The sequence below is a fragment of the Accipiter gentilis genome, chromosome 4 (assembly GCF_929443795.1).
Source record: "Accipiter gentilis chromosome 4, bAccGen1.1, whole genome shotgun sequence".
NCBI classification, from domain to species: domain Eukaryota; kingdom Metazoa; phylum Chordata; class Aves; order Accipitriformes; family Accipitridae; genus Astur; species Astur gentilis.
In genome coordinates this window covers 15,999,610-16,018,870 of record NC_064883.1, presented here as the reverse complement: position 1 = coordinate 16,018,870, position 19,261 = coordinate 15,999,610, and the positions used below count along the sequence as shown (strand labels likewise).

General features: G+C 35.8%; 1 protein-coding gene across 8 annotated transcripts in view; it reads right to left on the bottom strand.

Moving 5' to 3' along the window:
- Positions 1 to 2,935: 2,935 nt before the first annotated feature.
- The window catches only part of DGKB (diacylglycerol kinase beta), a 370,440-nt gene continuing 354,114 nt past the window's right edge, over positions 2,936 to 19,261 (bottom strand). For all 8 annotated transcript variants that reach the window (XM_049798232.1, XM_049798231.1, XM_049798230.1 and 5 more), the window contains 3 exons: positions 17,725 to 17,845; positions 15,726 to 15,786; positions 2,936 to 4,819 (listed from right to left, as the gene is read on the bottom strand). In XM_049798232.1, the coding sequence (XP_049654189.1) occupies positions 4,712 to 4,819; positions 15,726 to 15,786; positions 17,725 to 17,845 (290 nt within the window). In that variant the 3' untranslated portion in view covers positions 2,936 to 4,711. The remainder of the gene's footprint in view (positions 4,820 to 15,725; positions 15,787 to 17,724; positions 17,846 to 19,261) is intronic.

Below are 19,261 nucleotides of genomic sequence, written 5' to 3'. Positions count from 1 at the left end.
AGAGCCAGAAGGCTCCCCATGGCACAAGCCCAGGTTGGCCGGACACCAGCAAATCTTGACAGACCTGAAGAGACTTTGTACCATCAGTCATTGCTGCACAGCACAGCCTCAGATCCTTGCGTGCCGCAGATTTTTACCTATTACTTTATATCTCATTAACAGATTTAGCTTCGAGATCTTGCCTATGTTTTATTTATTTACCAGCCAGGGCTACAGTAAGGCTTTTACTCACCTCAGCAGGACCACAAGAAATTTCTTTCCTTATGGACAGAAGATAGAAAACGCTTTCAGACCTGACGGAGCAGAGACAAGCAGCAATTATCTGACAAGAGGTTGACACATTCTTCACCACTCTTGCATGAAACATTGAACAGTGCTTCTCAGGCTCACCTCTCTTTCTAAATTTTTTTTTTTTTTCTCACACAAGCTGCTTAGCAGTTTGGCAAACTGCTATTTAACAGCATAGGCAAATGTCTTTTTTTCAGGGTATGAACGTACTCAGAAGTAAACAAAGCCCTGGCAAGTCTTTTATCTTCCTTTGACCGCTCTTCGGTTCGCCTGTGCTCGTAAGCCCTTCTCCCTTCACGTGAAGAGCTCAGTTATTCCTCTTCTTGGGCCTAAGTCCTCCCAGACAATCCTTCTCCCTGTGAAGGAAAGAAACACTACCCACATCCTACAGCTCTAAATGGAGGGGTTCTCTAAATCAATCTAATTAATCCACTTCATTGGCACATGACTGCTCGTTAGCCCTGAGCACCTTCATCTGGCCTCCCAGGCCTCACACCACCATTTCTGTGGACTGCCTTGGAGTGACCCACCCCTTTCACACATCACTTTGAACATCTGTTTTGTCATTGCTTAGCAGAGTTCTCTGATCTCCCGCTTTCTTGTCTAGATAATTCTTTCTGATTTTTTTTTTCCAGCTTTGTACCCATTCTCTCTAGTCACTCTTCCAGAAAGGTGAGGGACAACAGTTCTCTGAAGTGAGAGCTTCCCAGAAAGTCTTGGTCTTGCTATGATCCATCCACCTCAGAATTACAAGCCCCAGAAGCCAGCTGGGGTTGAAGGAAGTAAGTTACAGAATAGTGCTAGTACCCTAAATCACTAATAATCATTGAATAGCTATAGTCTCAGCAAACAAATATTAACCTAGAGGTTAAAAAAAAAAAAAAAAAAGGTCTTTTTCTCCCTTTCTTACAATAATTATATCTAACCCACACATTCTTTGACTGTATTACTTCTTACATTGGTATTTTGAAACACGTTGAAGTCTGTGACTTTATTTGCATTAAGTAATTTTGGATATTAGCTAATCATTGTTGCAATTTACATGCAATACTACAGAGTTGATAAGAGTGAGGAAATGTTACAGAACATCTACTTCTGCTTCAGAAACTAAGTGCTTCCCAGCTCATCAAAGCCCTAAGCATATCAGCACGTTACCTGATCTAACATGCACGTACACGTACGCACACCAATAAGCCTAAATCACGATGTCTAACCCCCTAGCTTTAAATAATCATGATGATATGCATACAAATATCTTGCAAGTACTGGAAACAGTAATTCTGTATTTGTCTCTGCAAGAAATTCTGCTTCCACCTCCTTTTAACAGGAACTCATGTGAAGTGAGAGCGATGCTAACCAGTTTCAGAAGTTAAGGTTTCTTCTAGAGACAACATGTTCTTTCCTCAGCACATTGCCCAGCTGCAATGCTCTAGTAGGGAGATGAATCCAGTGTCACGATATAATTCCTACATAGTTGTAATTTCCATTTATATTGCAAACATCATTAATGAGGCCTTAAAGAATGCTTCATAGTAAACAGTGGAGGGTTTACAGCTACTACTTTTCAGTCAATGTGAGAACAGTGCATCTATTTCAGCTGTATGAAGATACATGCATATATTCTTTGTTTAACTTCATACACTGGTGTATAATTTCATGAAGTTAAATCTGTGCGTACTGAAATAAAAAAAAAGGAACCCCCTCTGAAGTTCTCTGTCATTAAATCAAGCATTTTCCCTTCATACAATGTTTTACGTACTCTTAAGATTTTATCTTCATCAATACTTTCAACCTGAGCATGGTTTTAAATTATTAGAGGCCATGTTAAAAAAACAATCAAACAAGATTAATAGAAAAACAGACTGTCACTGCTATAGTAAGTGCCAATACAGTAAAATGGCTGCTCCATTATATTTTGCTACAGTGAGAATTTGATACATACTGACCAACAGGTCTGATTTACCTTTTATAGGTCGTCAGAACTGTATGTAACTGTGATTACATGAACCCATATATCGCTCTTTAAATGAAAAAGTATGTTGTGAACAATTTTCTATTACAGACTGGCACATTTAAAATTGCATACATCATTAAATAATAGCTTATGTATAATTTTATTTGTTTTCAGAGTTACAATGTTCATGAGATAATCATAGAGCACATTATATATTATTGTTAAACACATTTTTGCCACAAAAAGTTGAGAGCATTAGTAGAAAATCCTATGTCAAGTTATGTGAAAATATTTATCACCTGTAACCATAATTTCATAAAACCAATGTACACTTTATGTAATATTATGTCAGCAAGTTCCTTCTTTTTGCAAATATCTTTTGCTCTATACTTATGTATGCTTGCATTTAAGAAGTGCATCAAATGCTTCGCTGGGTGTGTGTTTGCAATGCACAGGAAAAATATGAGTTTACTCCTACGGCAACTGTGATTGTCAACACCACTGGACCCAATAATGGGGAATTACGAGATCTTAATTTTAGCAATTAATTGCCCTCGTATTTCTCCACCTAATGCTGAACATAACATTAATTGGTATTTACCTCCTAATGTTTACAGAACACATTCTGTATATTTCAAAGACATAATCCTTACCAACTATATACTGACTTTTATTTCAGTGTCTATTATATAAATTAGGACTCTGTTGATTTCTTATACTGAGGAACAATGATAGTAACTTTATTTAAACACATGCACAGTACCGTGCACTACAGAATGATGAAGTACTATTTTTTTAATGGATGAATGAATCAATAGAAAAATAGATTTAATAAATCATTAACATTTTAAAGTCTAGATAAAAATGGGAAATCATGCATTTCAAGCAAAGTTTTATTTTTTTCCTTGTTTGTTTTTTGATGAAGTCTCTGAGAACTTAAGACATGCAGAGCTGAGAAGGAGATCACTCTGAACAATGTTAAGACTGCACAAAAAGTTTTGATTGAGACTGTTAATATGCAAGACTGAAAAAAGTTGCCATTCTTGGACTTCCCTTCAACATTAGACAGTGCTGTGCAAACCTCAGACAAATCCCTGTATTATGATTTCTAAGCTGTTAGGAAGTCTCTCAGAGGGCTAAGAAAGTAAAAACCTGAGCAACTGCCTCCCCAAAATTTATGATAAGAAATGTTTTGATTCCAGACAGCAGACTACAAAAGGGGAATAGATAACAGTTTATGCTTTCCTTAAGAGATTAATTTAGGGGCTGAGTAAATTATGGATGGCATAAATTTATAAATAATAATGACAACAAAATTAGATATAAGTTTAATTTTCCAATATTTAGAGTATGTGTCTATGTCTCAATATTTAGAGTATGTGTCTTTACCTATCAGTTTATGAAACAAACGAAAAGTGAGTATTTACTCACAATTAATTTAATGTTTTTTCCTACCTCATCATTTGTCTGGACATTGCCAACATAATCAAAAGAACTGTAAATTTTCAGAAGTGAGTCTACCCCAGTGAACTTGATTAATTATGCATTAACCCATTTCTCTGAAGCATCCTTCACTAAATCTTTGGTGGGAAATGCACTTTATTAGGCATGAGCTTTGGTTATTTGTGTGCATATGCACTATGCTATCGGTCAATATGGAGAATGATTTAAAGTTTGCCATGTTACAGAGATGTATTGCTCATTAAAAAAATTCTAGTGTTTCAACAAACAACACTGATGGCTAGTTTTGCAAGTATTATCTTCACTCTGAGCATGATCTCCTTAGCCTTATAGTTTTTGCTCAAACTTGCACTGACTTCCAATCATACAAAAACTTATACAAAGGTAATCATGATCACTTGAATACTGCACACGTTGTAAGATGTTTTCAGCAGGTACAGTTACTCACATACATAGGAGTTATCAGAATAAGATATAAGATTTTAATGCTTAGCTGAATTAAAATATTCTCAGGGTAGAAAGAAATTATAAACTAAAAGTACAGGTTAATGAGACCTGTAATAAACTTTACTCTGAAACAGGTCTAATTGGCTATTGATGTGAAGATGTTTGATTCAAGAGATACTATTGAACCTATGGCATATGATCATTCTAGCTGAAAAAGTTGAGATGGAAAAGAGAAAAAAATCAAATTACCCATGGCATTCTCTTCCCATATTCCATGGCAGAACTAGCCCATAGATTAGTAAATGGTAACGCATGCAACAAAAAATATGCTGTATCACTTTATGTAAACATCTGCTTTCATCATGCAAAATGCCTACAAAACCGTGACAATATTTTTTTCTAGTAGCATAGTTTTACATTAGCTCAGTTACAGAAACTGTTAAACCAAAATCCATGATTTTGCAAGTAAAAGATATTCTAAAATTCTTGAAAGATTTCCAGCATAAATATTCCAAAGCCCAACAAAGCTAATTGGTTTTCTAAAAACTAAACTACATAGGCTTATTCCTTGCTGTGGTTCCTTGTTCTTTTGATGATGGAAGAGAAAAGACCAGTTTTTGGAGGAGGTCCCATCAACATGGGGGCTTGGTTCTTGTGAGTAATTTTTATCTGGGGGAAGAAAGAAGAAAAACAGAGTTAACCCTTGAGTTAGTTCAATTCCAAGTATCTGAGATGCCTGAATTATCTTTGTATGCAACTTCCAAACCTTCTTAATTTAATCAAAAATGAAAGGAAAATACCTGTATTTTTTATAAGTGAGGTTACATATGTGGTAAACCAATCTATGTGTAATCATTGTTTCCACAAATACTTTAAATTATACAAGCAACCAATATTAAAAATCATATGCAATAAAATACATGCCAATATGTGATTTTACTTTTTGAGTGTGGGATTTATTGCTTGCTGTTGAATATTTTACATATTACAAGATGAATAAGGATTTAAAAGTTGGAAAGGACATACATGCTGACAGACCAAGCTGTTGCCGATTAAGATATGAGCTATGTCTTTGTATGCTTTATTTATACATCAAATCAAGTTGTACTTCTCTTTTAACACAGGCCACTGCTTAATTTCAAAATAATCATTATGAATGAAAGTCAAAAGTTAATACACAAAAAAGGTCAAAAAAGATGAACTAGCATTCTAATTTGTTAATTAACTGTTAATAGAATACACTCAAATATTGAAAAGACTATTTAAAACACTTTGTAGGACTGCTCTAAAGCCACCCGTTTTGATTTCTTTGATATAAAACTACGAATCACCTTAAATGAGACAACCTTAAAGTAGATTATGTCTGCAATTTTCTCTAATTCAAGTCTAAATTAGAGAAGACATTTTATGAATGTATGCTATGCTCAAAGCTAATTGAAAGCAATTATCAAAGTGGCATTTTGTCTGTGACTTTAAGATACATTGTAAGATAATAAATGATTCTCATTATGTAATAAAAAGGTCACATCTTGCCTTTGGGCTAGTGACGCTAAGAGTTTTTCAAAAGCAATCCGAGACATTTTCTTTAGTGAACTACGACTAATACAAGAACCATCACTTATTAAATATCAGTTGTCACCTGCATAGTACCCACATCAGAGATGGGTATTTCTTTCAAAAAGAAACACCACCTCATTAAAAACTGGAAAAATATATCTCTTGAAGTGCATACCTGACATTTTCAAGTTAAAATGAATATCCTTCACTTGTCATTCACTAATAGTAATGAAACAAAAAATGTATGTCACGTGCAGAGGCTCATTAAAATATAGATCAGGACATTTCTTGGGGTGGAAATTTACTTTCCAATATGAGGAGACAGAAACATAAAAATCTCAACAGAATCAGTGGGTTGGTTTAACTCTGTTAGAGCCTTTACTTTACTCTCCAAATGCTCATTTCCATGCCACCTTAGTTCATCAGTCTAAAATTTCATCCATGACCTCTTTTTGTCAACATTGTTCATTAGTATCAAATTTAGCATACAGGGTTTTTTTGGCAACCTAGATTAATTTCACACGGATAATAACTCTCACTTTCAAAGACTGGTATCAACATATTTTCTCATGAGAAATTCTGCTTCAGGCACCACTTTGGAAGCCAAATCTGTAGTTGGGGTAAATTGGCATTATTCCATCGATGTCACTTCATATCAGCTGATGATCTGATCCTGGAAAATCGCCTCAAGGATTTTTGTAACTTTAACATGCTTCATAAGACATATTTTGGGACTCAGGAACAGTGATGACATCAACCTGATCCTGAGGATCAATACATGAAGTAATCTGCAGCTGCTGTGAGTGAATTTTTTGAGAGTCATAAGGGTTCGGTTTATTGCAAGATTTGGCCATGATGTGGCAGTAGGAATGGCCTCAGAGTTTCCTTTCAGAGATAAATCATAGTAATTCCATCTTAAAATGAATGAAAGAGCAAAGCTCAAAAGACGGCTCTAGTATGAAGAGGTGAGGTAATCCTGAGACCCCATACAGATTGCGTGTTGGACTGGGGCTGTTCAATGCTGCTGAAGATGAATGCAATTACATATTGAGAAAATGTTTATCATTTGTAATGTTCTTTTTTGGCTTGAGCCATCTGTTTCAGAGACCATGACCTCTTCAGTATGTTGTATCCTATAAGCTGAGATCAGCTAAGATGCCTGAACATGATTAACCACTCATGCGCATGGGGATGGAGTCCTATATGCATTTCTCCAAGACATATTTTCAACTGTTGTAAATTGGCACAATTCCAGTGGAGTAAAATATATTTTACACTCTGAAAATACAAAAATAAAGTGTAAACTTAAGGTATATTTTTTTTACTTATGCATGGTAGTGGATGTTAACATTGCATTGGTTAACAATGATAACCATTTATTCCTTATTCTCCTGGTGAAAAAAAAAAAGATTAAAAAATCTTATCTTTGGGTGATAAAAAAGAGATCAGTATGTTTGTAATACACACTGGACCATTGCACTACCTTGCCTGAAACAGGCTAATTTTGTCTTTCTCAAGTGTCGTGGTTTAACCCCAGCCAGCAACCAAGCACCACGCAGCCGCCTGCCCCTCCCCCTCCCCACCCAGTGGGATGAGGGAGAAAATCGGGAAAAAGAAGCAAAACTGGTGGGTTGAGATAAGAATGGCCCAACAGAACAGAAAAGAAGAAACCAACAACAACAACACTAATAAAATGACAACAGCAGTAATAAAAGGATTGGAACGTACAAATGATGCGCAGGGCAATTGCTCACCACCCGCCGACCGACACCCAGCCAGTCCCCGAGCGGCGATTCCCCACCCCCACTTCCCAGTTCCTAAACTAGATGGGACGTCCCATGGTATGGAATACGCCGTTGGCCAGTTTGGGTCAGGTGCCCTGGCTGTGTCCTGTGCCAACTTCTTGTGCCCCTCCAGCTTTCTTGCTGGCTGGGCATCAGAAGCTGAAAAATCCTTGACTTTAGTCTAAACACTGCTGAGCAACAACTGAAAACATCGGTGTTATCAACATTCTTCACATACTGAACTCAAAACATAGCACTGTACCAGCTACTAGCAAGACAGTTAACTCTGTCCCAGCTGAAACCAGGACATCAAGACTTTCAGGCAATGCATTTCTGCCCTGGACTCTCAATTCTGCTTCTGTTTTCATACTGGCAGTGCTGCCAGAGTTGGTGCTGTGAGTTTGGGTGACAAGTGACAGTACACACTTTGAGATGGGAAGCAGCACTAAATGTCTCAGAAAGAGAAATAGTGTTCTAGATGAAAGTAGGACTGAACACTGAAAGTGCTGTATGGGAGACTGAAATGGACAAAAAAAAAAAAAAAAAAAAAAAAGAGAAAAATCTTTGATTACAAGCAACCAAGATTTAGCTTAGTTAAAAATAAAGAAATCACTACTTATAGCTCTATATAGATTCCGTGTGCGTGCACATGGAGTGTCTAAAGACTAATTTTTACCTTTCAGTTTCTCTTTCATTCAGCAAGGAACCTCATGTCTTTTTTAGTAGAAGCAGAATTATAAAAGCTTTAAATAATACCCATTAAATTTTTGTTTTTCATTTTTCCTAGGTGAATCTGTGATTTACACACATGAGAAAAATAGATTGGTCAGACAAAAATCCCAAAAGCTGAAACCCTAGCTTAACACATTTTTAGGAACTGATGATATCCTGACAAACTTACTCATACAAATTACTATGAAATTCTGGAAAATAATTTTTTATTTTCCAGAATAAAAATTCAGTTTTATTGAAAATATATAATAATTTACAGAAAATATGGAGGACATTCTAAACATAAATTAGGGGAGTGCCTGAAGGGCTGCTGGGGGAAAACCCCCTTCTATTTGGCATATTTGGCACAAATTTATATTTGAAAATAGGCAAAATGAGGAAATAAAATTCCATTTAGGGGGAAAGTATATAGCCATATGAATTGCTAAGATATCATGGATTTTTTTTTATAAGCCTGATACACAACTTTATAGGCTAAACTCAAACTGTTGAAGCCAAGGGCAAAACTCTCATTCACTAACTGATGCCAAGATTTTATCCTATGAGTTCATGATTGTAGGGTTTGGCGTTCGGAAGATCTCGCGATGTCACGGAAAGATGGAGGGTTAGTCACAGCCCTATGACACACCTGTAACCCCGCCTGCCCTTGTTGGTATAAAAGGAATTAACTGCGCAATAAAAGGCGGCAGTTGGCGCTCACACCACGTGTGTTATCTGTCTCTTTCCCTGGTCCGGGTCGACCAGTGATCCGATCGTGGCACCTGGATATGTAGCGAATGCTACACATGATCACAAAAATTTAAAGGGCTGGTGTACCTAGTAAATAGGTTTAGCAGAAAAATACTGCATTTGCAATTCCAAAATCACCTTTCCCATGTTAGAAAGTGTGTCCAATGATGTATTTGTGGGAAGGAACACCAGATCTAATTAAAAAAGAGCATAATTCTTAAAAGAAGAGATGGTAATTGCTCCCTATTTGTTGATAGCAAATTTTCTGATAAAGGAGATACCTGAATTTGTGATACTAAAGACATTTATAAATGCATAAACCAGACATTTATTTGTCTCAGGAGCAGGACGGAGTTTCAAAATATGCCTTGAAGGCGCATTAGTACAATGCACCCACTAAATGAAATGCAGTGGGTATGAGTAATTTTAGTGTGATAACTGTATCTTTTAGGTCAATCAGTTTTGCTTTCATACTCCTTTTTCTGCAGTATGTGCTGGTTACCTACATGTTCCTGACTTCACAGAATGCCTAAATATTTACTACTAAGACAGAACATGGTGCTATAAGTACAGGTACTAACTAAAATGCTGAATGAGAAGAGAAAACTGGAAACAGAGATAAATCAACTCTCCTTATAATATTTCAATTAATGTTAAAGAAAGAAACCCTGTATTTTAAGGACAGAGAGGAAAAACTGACAGAAAAAACTTAGTAGGTTAGAACTATTAGTTTACAGTCACTTTGTTCCATGCTATCAGTGGGGTTTGGATGTTGGTAGTTTTGAAGGTATGAGCATTTTCCCACAGTCTAGATGTCCATATGCTGCTGCCCTTACGGGAAATGGAGCGATGCGATACCTCTATATCACAGGAGTACCAAAAACTTTTATCTTCCCATAGGTGATGAATAAGACCTATAGAATGTAGGCAGTACTAAACAAAATTAACCTGTGACTTGCATTATGTGGTATTTTGGCCCAAATCTCTTCAGATCTAGACCAGTTGTTTTAAATATAGCGTTACACAACACATCTTTTAAATAAATGTCTTAACAATATTATTGTGCAAAGCGCAATCAAATCTAATCAGTTTGGCATTAATTAAGCTCTAATAATATACTCTAGTCTCTCTCCTAAGTAGTGTGATCCGTTTCCCCTTCACACAGGTAGATTGGAAAACATTATGGTGTCATCATAATTTTTAAACATACCGAGAAAATGACAGAGCTGCAAAATTAAAATAAATGATTAATGGCATTTTTTTCATGTTTTGTACTAATAGGTATCACTGAGGTTTTAAATTAATAGAGCTGTCAAGCTCAGGGTTGTTACAGATCCAGTGCAGAACTAAAATGGAAATTATGTATTCCACAGACACCTAAAGATGACACTTTGGAATATTTTAAATTTTAATTAGTAGGTGCAATTGTTTTTCCCCCCTCATCCCTAAAACCACTGCAAATTAATTGGCAATTAGTCACAACTAATTCTTTTCTTAACAATCTGAACTGGAAAGAAAGGTGCATTACATGATAGAGCATTTGTGTGGGGTGCAGAAAGCACACATGCAGTAAATTGCTTTGTCAATTACAAAAACTACTGTTGTGAATTTAAGGAAAAATATGCATAGGTAAACAAAACTAATTAACATGCAGTGTACCTGTGAGCACAAAAAATAATGCCCAGCTGCAAAATAAACTATTAGAAACTCAATAAATCACTCTGGCCTCGAAACAGAAATGCATGCACATTGTTGCTCGTAAGGGAAAAAAATGCAGCATTTTAGTATAACACCAAAACCTTTTTCTAGCGATTGACTTCCATTTATGGGTTAACTATGTACTAATTGTCTAATATTCTACTAAAATCAGCCACCATATCTAGGACCCAGTTCCTCTTTGCTTTAAAGAGGCAGACACAAAAGTTTAAATTCTCCCCTTATGAACAACTGATAAGAAAATACTACATTCAGTGACATGGAAAGAAGATACTTTACAGACGGAGTCTAGAATACAGCTGCAGCTTCTTCATGTGGATCTACATAAAAGCAAATCTGTGACTCTCTTTTAGTTTTCTTACCCAGCCCTGGTGTATAGTGATTATTAGTAAAAGGGTTTTTTTTTTGTTTTTAGTTCTTGTTTCTCTCTGGATTTAACTACAAAGGTAGGACTTCACTAGGACCTCTGTGCTCAGGCTCAGCATATCTCTGGGGACTAAAGGAAAGGCTACAAAGGAACCATTCATTCATTCAAAATTTATTTTTAGGGTGCATTCAAATGATAATATTTTAAAATATTATTTCTGAGTGCCATTATTAAATGGCTTACTACAAGTATTCCTATCAGTAAATAATTCTAAAAATACTATGTGTTTCAGATGTCTATGAAATTATATTTCTGGCCGACCATTAGGTGGGCTCTGGCTACGGATTTTCATTTTTGTTCCTCCACTTCGGCAATATTCTTGCATCTTCTATAGACATTTCTGTCTTCTACTTTTATTTAACGTTGCTAGCAGCTTGACACTCTTTCAGATATGACGCCAACCAAGTCAGGAATAGATGAAAGACCTGAAATCACAGTTACTTCTAATTAAGATGGAATATTCTTATGGATTTTTTCAAAACAATGCTAATAATTTATGTAGTTAAATTGAAAGATTATGTTTCTTTAAAAAAAAATCCTGATGGCTAAAGCTAGAAGTTTATTGAATTAGCTTGAGAGTCTTTGAAGTTTCATTACTATTAATGACCTGTTTGGAGATCAGGTAAAACCATAGATATCTTTCATGTTGCTATATTTGTCTGGGAGAGCTCTGATAGAATTTCCTCTTCAGCTAATCAGACGAGATGTTTAACATAATATTAACATTATCATCTTTCCTCCTCTCAAAGACTCTTCTATAAAAAACAGTGAAAACAATAGAATTTGATGTTCAAATTCTGCATCTTATTATACCAGAGCAGAGTGACTTTGTCAGACACTGCAGCCTGCATGTGTTCAACATAGTGAATAATTCTGGATGACAGATCTTTAGACCAAGCCATTCACATTTCTAAGTATGCACAGGACCTACAGGAACACATTCCTGCTCTCATCTAGGGAGGCTATGTGTGTGTGCAATAGGAGATCATAACAGAAGTTAAAAATAAGCACATGACAATTTCTTAAGTACTAAAACTGATAGCAGGAATGAAAAATCACAAATCACAGCTTCTGGGGAATCACTGCATTGTCTATTGCATCCCACAGTGTTTTCTTATAGTCCACACTGTCATTTTGGGGGAACATGATCTCTATATGCATGAGAGGGGACAGCTGTCAGCAAGTCATGCTACTTGTATAGAACTTTTTTCCAGTCAGAATGGAGAAGTAGCAAAGATAAACTTGTTGATTCCCTCAAGAGGAAATAAACTTCCAAGCCTGCATGTGCAGCCTGCATCCCATACATAACAGGGATCTGATGCAGAACTTGTTTTCCTTAATATGCGTAACACAATAGCAGGAGAATTTTGATCAGGTTGAAGTTGATTTCTTGAAAAGTCACTTGAAAAATACTCTAATTTGTATCAAAATCTGAAGCAGAAACAGAGGAGGACATCTGAGCTTAACCACTTGCACCTTGGGCCAGGGTTGATTCAATACCTGCCAATTGTATAAATTTATTTCTCACTTAGTCTCTGTAATTTTTATAGGTCAGTCCATAAAACTACTGAACTTCGATGACACTGAAGTTCCGGAGATGATCATACCAAAATAAAACGTGTTATTTCAACCTTCTAAAAGACAGCTAGAGAAGGAGGGATAGCAATCTTTTTTTTTTTTTAAAAAATAGCTTTCTGGCTGGAGTACCAAAGAATCAAAAACTTGAGACTCAGCTGCTGTGTCCGATGTACACAACCTCTGCAACACAACAAGGTGCAGGGGTCTCTCCCCTAGAACTAGTGAGATGGTATATCCAAGCAAGCCAGTACTGTGTGGAGACAGTAGCTTCTGTCCTTAAAGCCATATAGCCAGTAAACTAGTAAGCACCTTCCCTCAGCAACCTGATGTGAAACAAGAGGTAGCACAGGAATGTCCCCCCACGTCTCAATGCATGATGTAGGAGTGCCAGCATCTCTGTATATGAGCCTCGGTTCCTTGTAAGAGCTAGGGAAAGAAATTTCCTAAGAGGGGGGAAATAGAAGAAAAATCAAACTCTCATACGTTTCCTAAGGAACTAAACTCATCGATTTCTTTATCTGATCGTGACACTTTTTTACATTTAAAAAATGGTCATTAATCATTTGCTTTCAGGTAATTTTGGGAGAAAGCTGCAGTTTTGCCTCCAGAGAAGACAAAAGCTCATGATTCTTATATTTGTCTCCTCATTTTTTTTTCTGAAATTTGAGTTATTGCAGGTTCAAATAATTGGCTACATAGTTGGCTGCACATAAGAATTTATTTTGATTTTATGATTTTTTTTGGACTCTGGTTTTGGATACACGTCACTGAGATATCATCCTGGTACTTTTGTAATCAAATACATTTTGGCTTCCAAACAAAGACCTCTCTGAAGCACACACTTAGAAATCCAATCTTAAACTTTGGTTGAGAGAAAGCTAATATCCACTTTTGTCATTGTCTCAGGAGGAATTCCTAGCTACTTTGCAGAGAACTTCAAGGAAAAACTGTAGTGTAGTTAGAATTAGTGGGGAGGGGAGAGGTTGGACCATACATGTTTTTTCCTTTCCAAGATGTAGAAAATAGAGCAGGGTAGATATACTATAATGCAAGGAGCAATTACAATAAATACATTAAGCTCCCCAGCAGAGAAAAAAAGTTTCCTAAAAAAAAAATGGATAAAATAACATAAAATAATAATTCTGTATCTAAATTCATAGAGGCACAGTAGTCTAGACAAATAGTTCATCTATTTTCTTCTCAGAGGAAATAAATACATTCAACAGTATGCTTTTCTTGTGTAACAAAAAGTCTGTTCTCTTAACAATGGTACAGCAAAAAGGATGGGTTCCACAGAACAGTATATGCCATTTCTATCCCCTTTAAAATGGTACTTCAACTGGACAGCGGTAATTATCAGTAATAATTTACTGTTTCCTCAAGGCAGTAATTGAAATGTAAGAACTGTCTCTTTTTCCAGGTTTGTCCTCAATCGTGCAGGCAGCCTCTGCTAGCATTATCAATCAGATAGGAGGGATTTTGCACAGAGCAAGCAATCAAGACAAAAAAGCACGTTATTGCCAGCATCCTTCCGTAAGTTCTCTTCTGTAATCTGGCAACTGAAAAATTACATGTCTTTTTTTTGAACATGTAACTGCTGGGTTCAGTACTATTGCTCTGCACTGAGCCATAGCTGTAGAAGAGGTAAAGATAATGATATCTCTTAACTCCAAAAGGTTTCCTGGAATAAATCTCGTAAAAGCCCCACTGTTCTGCCTTCACACAGTGTGTGTTCACATGGTTCTCCTCTTATTGCAGCATCTGAGCACTTAACAGAGAATTTGAGTTCAGGCACTCTCCCTGCTGTTCAGCTGTACACTATGGTGTATCTGGCAAACATGAACTATCACAACCCTTTTATTTCATCCTAACCTACACATTATCAGCTGCCACACCTTACTGAAGGTGCTCCTTTTTACTTCTTTGTGTAGCCTTTAATTTTATTACTGACATAAAGTTCATGAAAGTGATCCAGTAGCCTGGTTTGGAGAATTACTCCCATCTGTAGTGGGATTTCTTCCTTGTCACATTACTGTTTTGTCATACTTACAAGCTGCAAGGCTACAGCAATTCACCTACTTAAAAACATGGGTCTTATTTAGGAAAACAAAATTAGTAAAATTGTATATTAAAACATGCTACTAAGACTACATTCAACAATAAAGAGCTTAAATTTCTTCAATATCTTCTCCAAATGCTTGGTTAGCCTCTACAGTTTATCAGAGAGATGAAAATGGAGAGTTCTTAGAGTCACACCTTCCTTGTGTTGTCTGTAAACAGTTACTCAAAGAACCTCCTGTGAGCAAGCTCCTCCCTATCCTATCCTATCCTATCCTATCCTATCCCATCCCATCCCATCCCATCCCATCCCATTTAATTGCTGTTTACCTGCCCTCACTTCATATGCGTGGGCACTGAAACAAGAAACTAAATTTCCTTCATTTCTCCTGTAAACTGTAAGGATTTTTTAAGTATTACTTCTATTGTATAATTCAATCAGCACAGTCCAGACTTCAGCTTTCAATAAAACATCCTTGATATGAACTCTCAAAAGCACAATGGAAAATCTTCCTAAATTTTTAAAGAATAATTTGTTGCTTTATACCCTTTAGCATCAAAACTAACATTGGCTCTTCCTCAGCAATATGGACTATAAATCTGATACATCATTATAAATAAATGATCACATTGGGTAAAGGGATGCTGGGACTGCACCCTTTGAGTATTTTCCAAACTTTTGAAATAAATGTCTTTTTATTCCATCCTAACCTGTGGGGGAAAACCCAGCATGATAAATTGAAAATGCAGTGGGTGTTGAACCATATAATAGTGTGTGAAGATGTTACTTAAGTAAATTGAATTAAAGCTGATGACGATGGTTGTCTTTTAAACTGAAAGATTCTGTTTCTATCATTGAAGAAGTGAAAGTAAATAAATCAGTTAATATTTCTGACTACTGTAATTTTTGTTACTCATTTAAAAATTCCTGTATTTTTTGTTCAGCACTCTTCCCAGAGTATCCCAGTACCCCCGGTATACCCAGTATCCTTACCGTGCAAGGGGTTTGCATCCAAGGTTCCCCATCTATCTGCATAGGCAGAGACTTGCTGGTCCTAAAGTAATATATTTCATAGTATAAGTAGAAGTAACTAGACAAAATTGATAAATGTATTGTTAAGGAGAGATATATATGATATCACACACATATAATCCTGATTTACCCCTAAGCTTCTATGTAGCCTCCAGTATGACCCAACAAGCTTACAAAAGTAACCTAGTCACTTAGTAGGCTTAGTCTGATTTTCAACACACAAAGCAAAACCACTGCAAACATTCACACATCTTGCTAGTAATACACAACTCTCGCATGGGAGAATAGTCTGTAATTTGTGAAATAGAGTGAATTATTCAAGAACTTCAGGAATAAATCTTATTAAGTGAAAAGACAAAAGAACCTCTGCTATTTGTTATAATTTAGACTGACTACTATAAAGGAAATAAGAAATTAATTTTAGCTCTGTCATCACTGTTTATTAGAACCATAAAAGATGTGTTTAGGCTTGTGTCTAACTCTGGGTTAGACAGAGCACTCATATAACCTGAGAGTTGTACTATATTCAGAGGCTTTAACATACCATGTTATAAATCTAAGTTGTATAAAGGGGCACTGATAAAGCTATAGCCAGTGTTCCCTGTCTAGTTTTGGATACCACATTAAGAAAAGTATAGATAAATGAGAAAATTAAAAAAAAAAAAAAAGAAAAAAAAAATCTTTCTGGGTCTTTTCCAAACCTGTATTTCTGCATTATAATAGTTTGCATACAAGACTATTAGAAATAACATGGAGTAGATAAATCTAACAATGGAAAAATGAATCAACTGAGCGTTCACGTTGGTCAATGGAAATTCTGGTTTGGACATTATTTGAAAATGACTAAGAGTTCATGGGATTATCCAATGTCATCTACGGCCATAAGTGGAGGAAGGGAAGAATGTTCAATGAGCTCTCACTTTATAGGTTTGGAAGGGTTCTGAATCTTTTGTGGTAGTGGTCCTGCTGATGTGGGATTATAAAAATCATCTCTTGGTATCCAGAGAAAGTTGGAATGTCTCTGTGATCTTATTTCTCTTCCTCATCCACATGAGAAAGTACTTTTGAAGTCAACATCACCCAGTCATTGAGAAGAGTCTCAAAAATATGCCAGCACTTTGGCAAATCCCACTTATTTTCTTAAAGTTTTTATTGATGATCTTCTGGTTTATGCTCATTTTAGGCTTTTGGGGGTTTATAATTGTATAGCTTATGATTTTATTAAAATTTTGGAAAATTCTTCCTGTGAAATTCTTCACTGAGGAAGAGTTGACCATCTCTCTCTTTTCTAGTCCTTATCTAATCCGAAAGTTAGAATAATTATTTTCTCCTTGAGTTCTAATCCAAGTTTCCTCTATTGTGAATGTTCTGGTCACTATTAGCACAGTAAGCAATAAAATACAACTAAATTAGCGTGCTCCACCATTAGCAGCTTACACATTGCAACACATTTATTAATAGTGACTTGTCAGTGTTCAGTAAATAACATATAAATTAAAAACAAAGCACTTTGACTTCTACAGATCAAAAAAATGCTTTACAAATACTAATTACATGCTACTATTCCCTGGTGAGGCATGCCTTATAAATGGGTTAAAATGTGTCAAAGTAATGTTAAATGACTTTCTGCTCAAAATTGCACGGACTGTACGTCAATAACAAACCCCAAGATGTTCATGCCTTACTCCTTCTGCTCCAACTGCTTGACAATGTTTCTTCATAGGATGAAATGACAGTTGAATACAACATGTGAAGACTGAATATAAACATCCTTTTTCTTGTTTTTGACACATTTAAAGAAAGGAAGATGTATGAGCATAGAACATGGATGGAATAGATATATTTCGTATACAAAAATTATACTTACACAAAAAATAAGTACAATAGAAAGTGAACTGATAATAAATAAAACTTTACTGTTTCACTACAACAATGCAGTGCAAATTAAAGCTGCCGATACCTGATGACAACAGATGAGCACTGGGCAAGCCGTCTTCCAGCACTTTTCAGACCTGTGTATATCTGTCCCATCTCCATGGCTCCTTCCAGACCAACCACTTCCATAAGCTGGTCACTTAGATCTGAAAATGTGAAAAAAACCACGTTTTATCTGGACAGCATTTTGACAGTGGTCGTCCTGACCAGCAAGAATTGTCAGAAGACCAGCTGATAATAAAAGATGTTGAGAACAGAACTGGCAAAAATGATGATTCCGAAGAAGTGATTACAGCTTTAAGGCTGGACACATCTGGGCCTGTTGTCACACCATTCTAAAATATCCTGACCAAAATGATTCTAAAATACAATAATAATCTCCATGGATTATTTTAATACATACATACTGAACAAATAATCTTATTATATGAGAAAATAGGAGAAACTCCTTCATTTAGGTTATCTGACACTCATAGAATGAGAAGTTTGCACTTTAAAAATTTATGCTGACCATTGTTTCAACAGATGTAAAATCTGGTAAAGTCAGTGCTCCAGACCGTATTGGATTCTTTTCTGTACAATTCTGTCCAGACAACATGTACAACTCTAATTCAGCCTTTGTGTGCATGCATTACGATAGTCTTTAATTATGAGACCGCATATTATTTTTTGCATTAGATCTTTGTCTCAATCAGTGCATAAATTTAATGCAAAAAGGGCAGAACCCCCCCTTATATTAGCAACTATTTCTCTAGCTTTCCTGAACTTTGTAGTACTAGTTTGCATCCAGTTATATATTTTTGTTTCACTGTTTTTTGATTACATAGCATTTTGGCATTATACTTTAAAAAATATTTAAATAAATAATGTCTCTGGCAAAATAAATATTAGTTTGCTTGACTTCAAGGTGCAAGGACTATTTCTGTCTAGAATTTCAGATACAGAGATACAATTAGAAACCTAAACAGTAATATAGCTGTCTGACTAGAGAAGGAACCAAGCAAGGTAATGAAATATTATCCAGAATCAACTAGTATTATGTCTACTGAGATTCTTTTGACTCCCCTTGTCCCACTAGGGTGTTTTGTATGAAATGTTTTATATGCTCCTGTTTAAATACATGTTGCCAAGACCAGATGGACAAGAAAAAGAAACATTTTTTTTAGATGTATATTATGTGTGTTTTCTAGACTGGCTGCTAATATCCATGTTTCCAAAAGGTACACTATTTGGTGAAGCACAGCAATGAGCTACAATGTTAGAGTCTATCATCACATGGAATAAACGAAGAAAGGAGAGCACACTACTCTTTGTATATTTTAAAACTTCAACCTCTAATGAAGGTAAAATTTCATGGTAATTATCATATCTATGAGACTAGTCCAAAGTTTCAAAGGGAGTCTTTTCCGTTCACTTCTTTGGGCTTTGAATGAAGGTAATTAACTGAAAGAAGTACTGTGATAGGAGGGGAAAAAAAGTGTATTAAAAGCAAATAGGATTTATGGTCTGGATTATTCTGCTTCCAACCAGAAAATCTGATACTATCCAAAGCCTTCATTTTT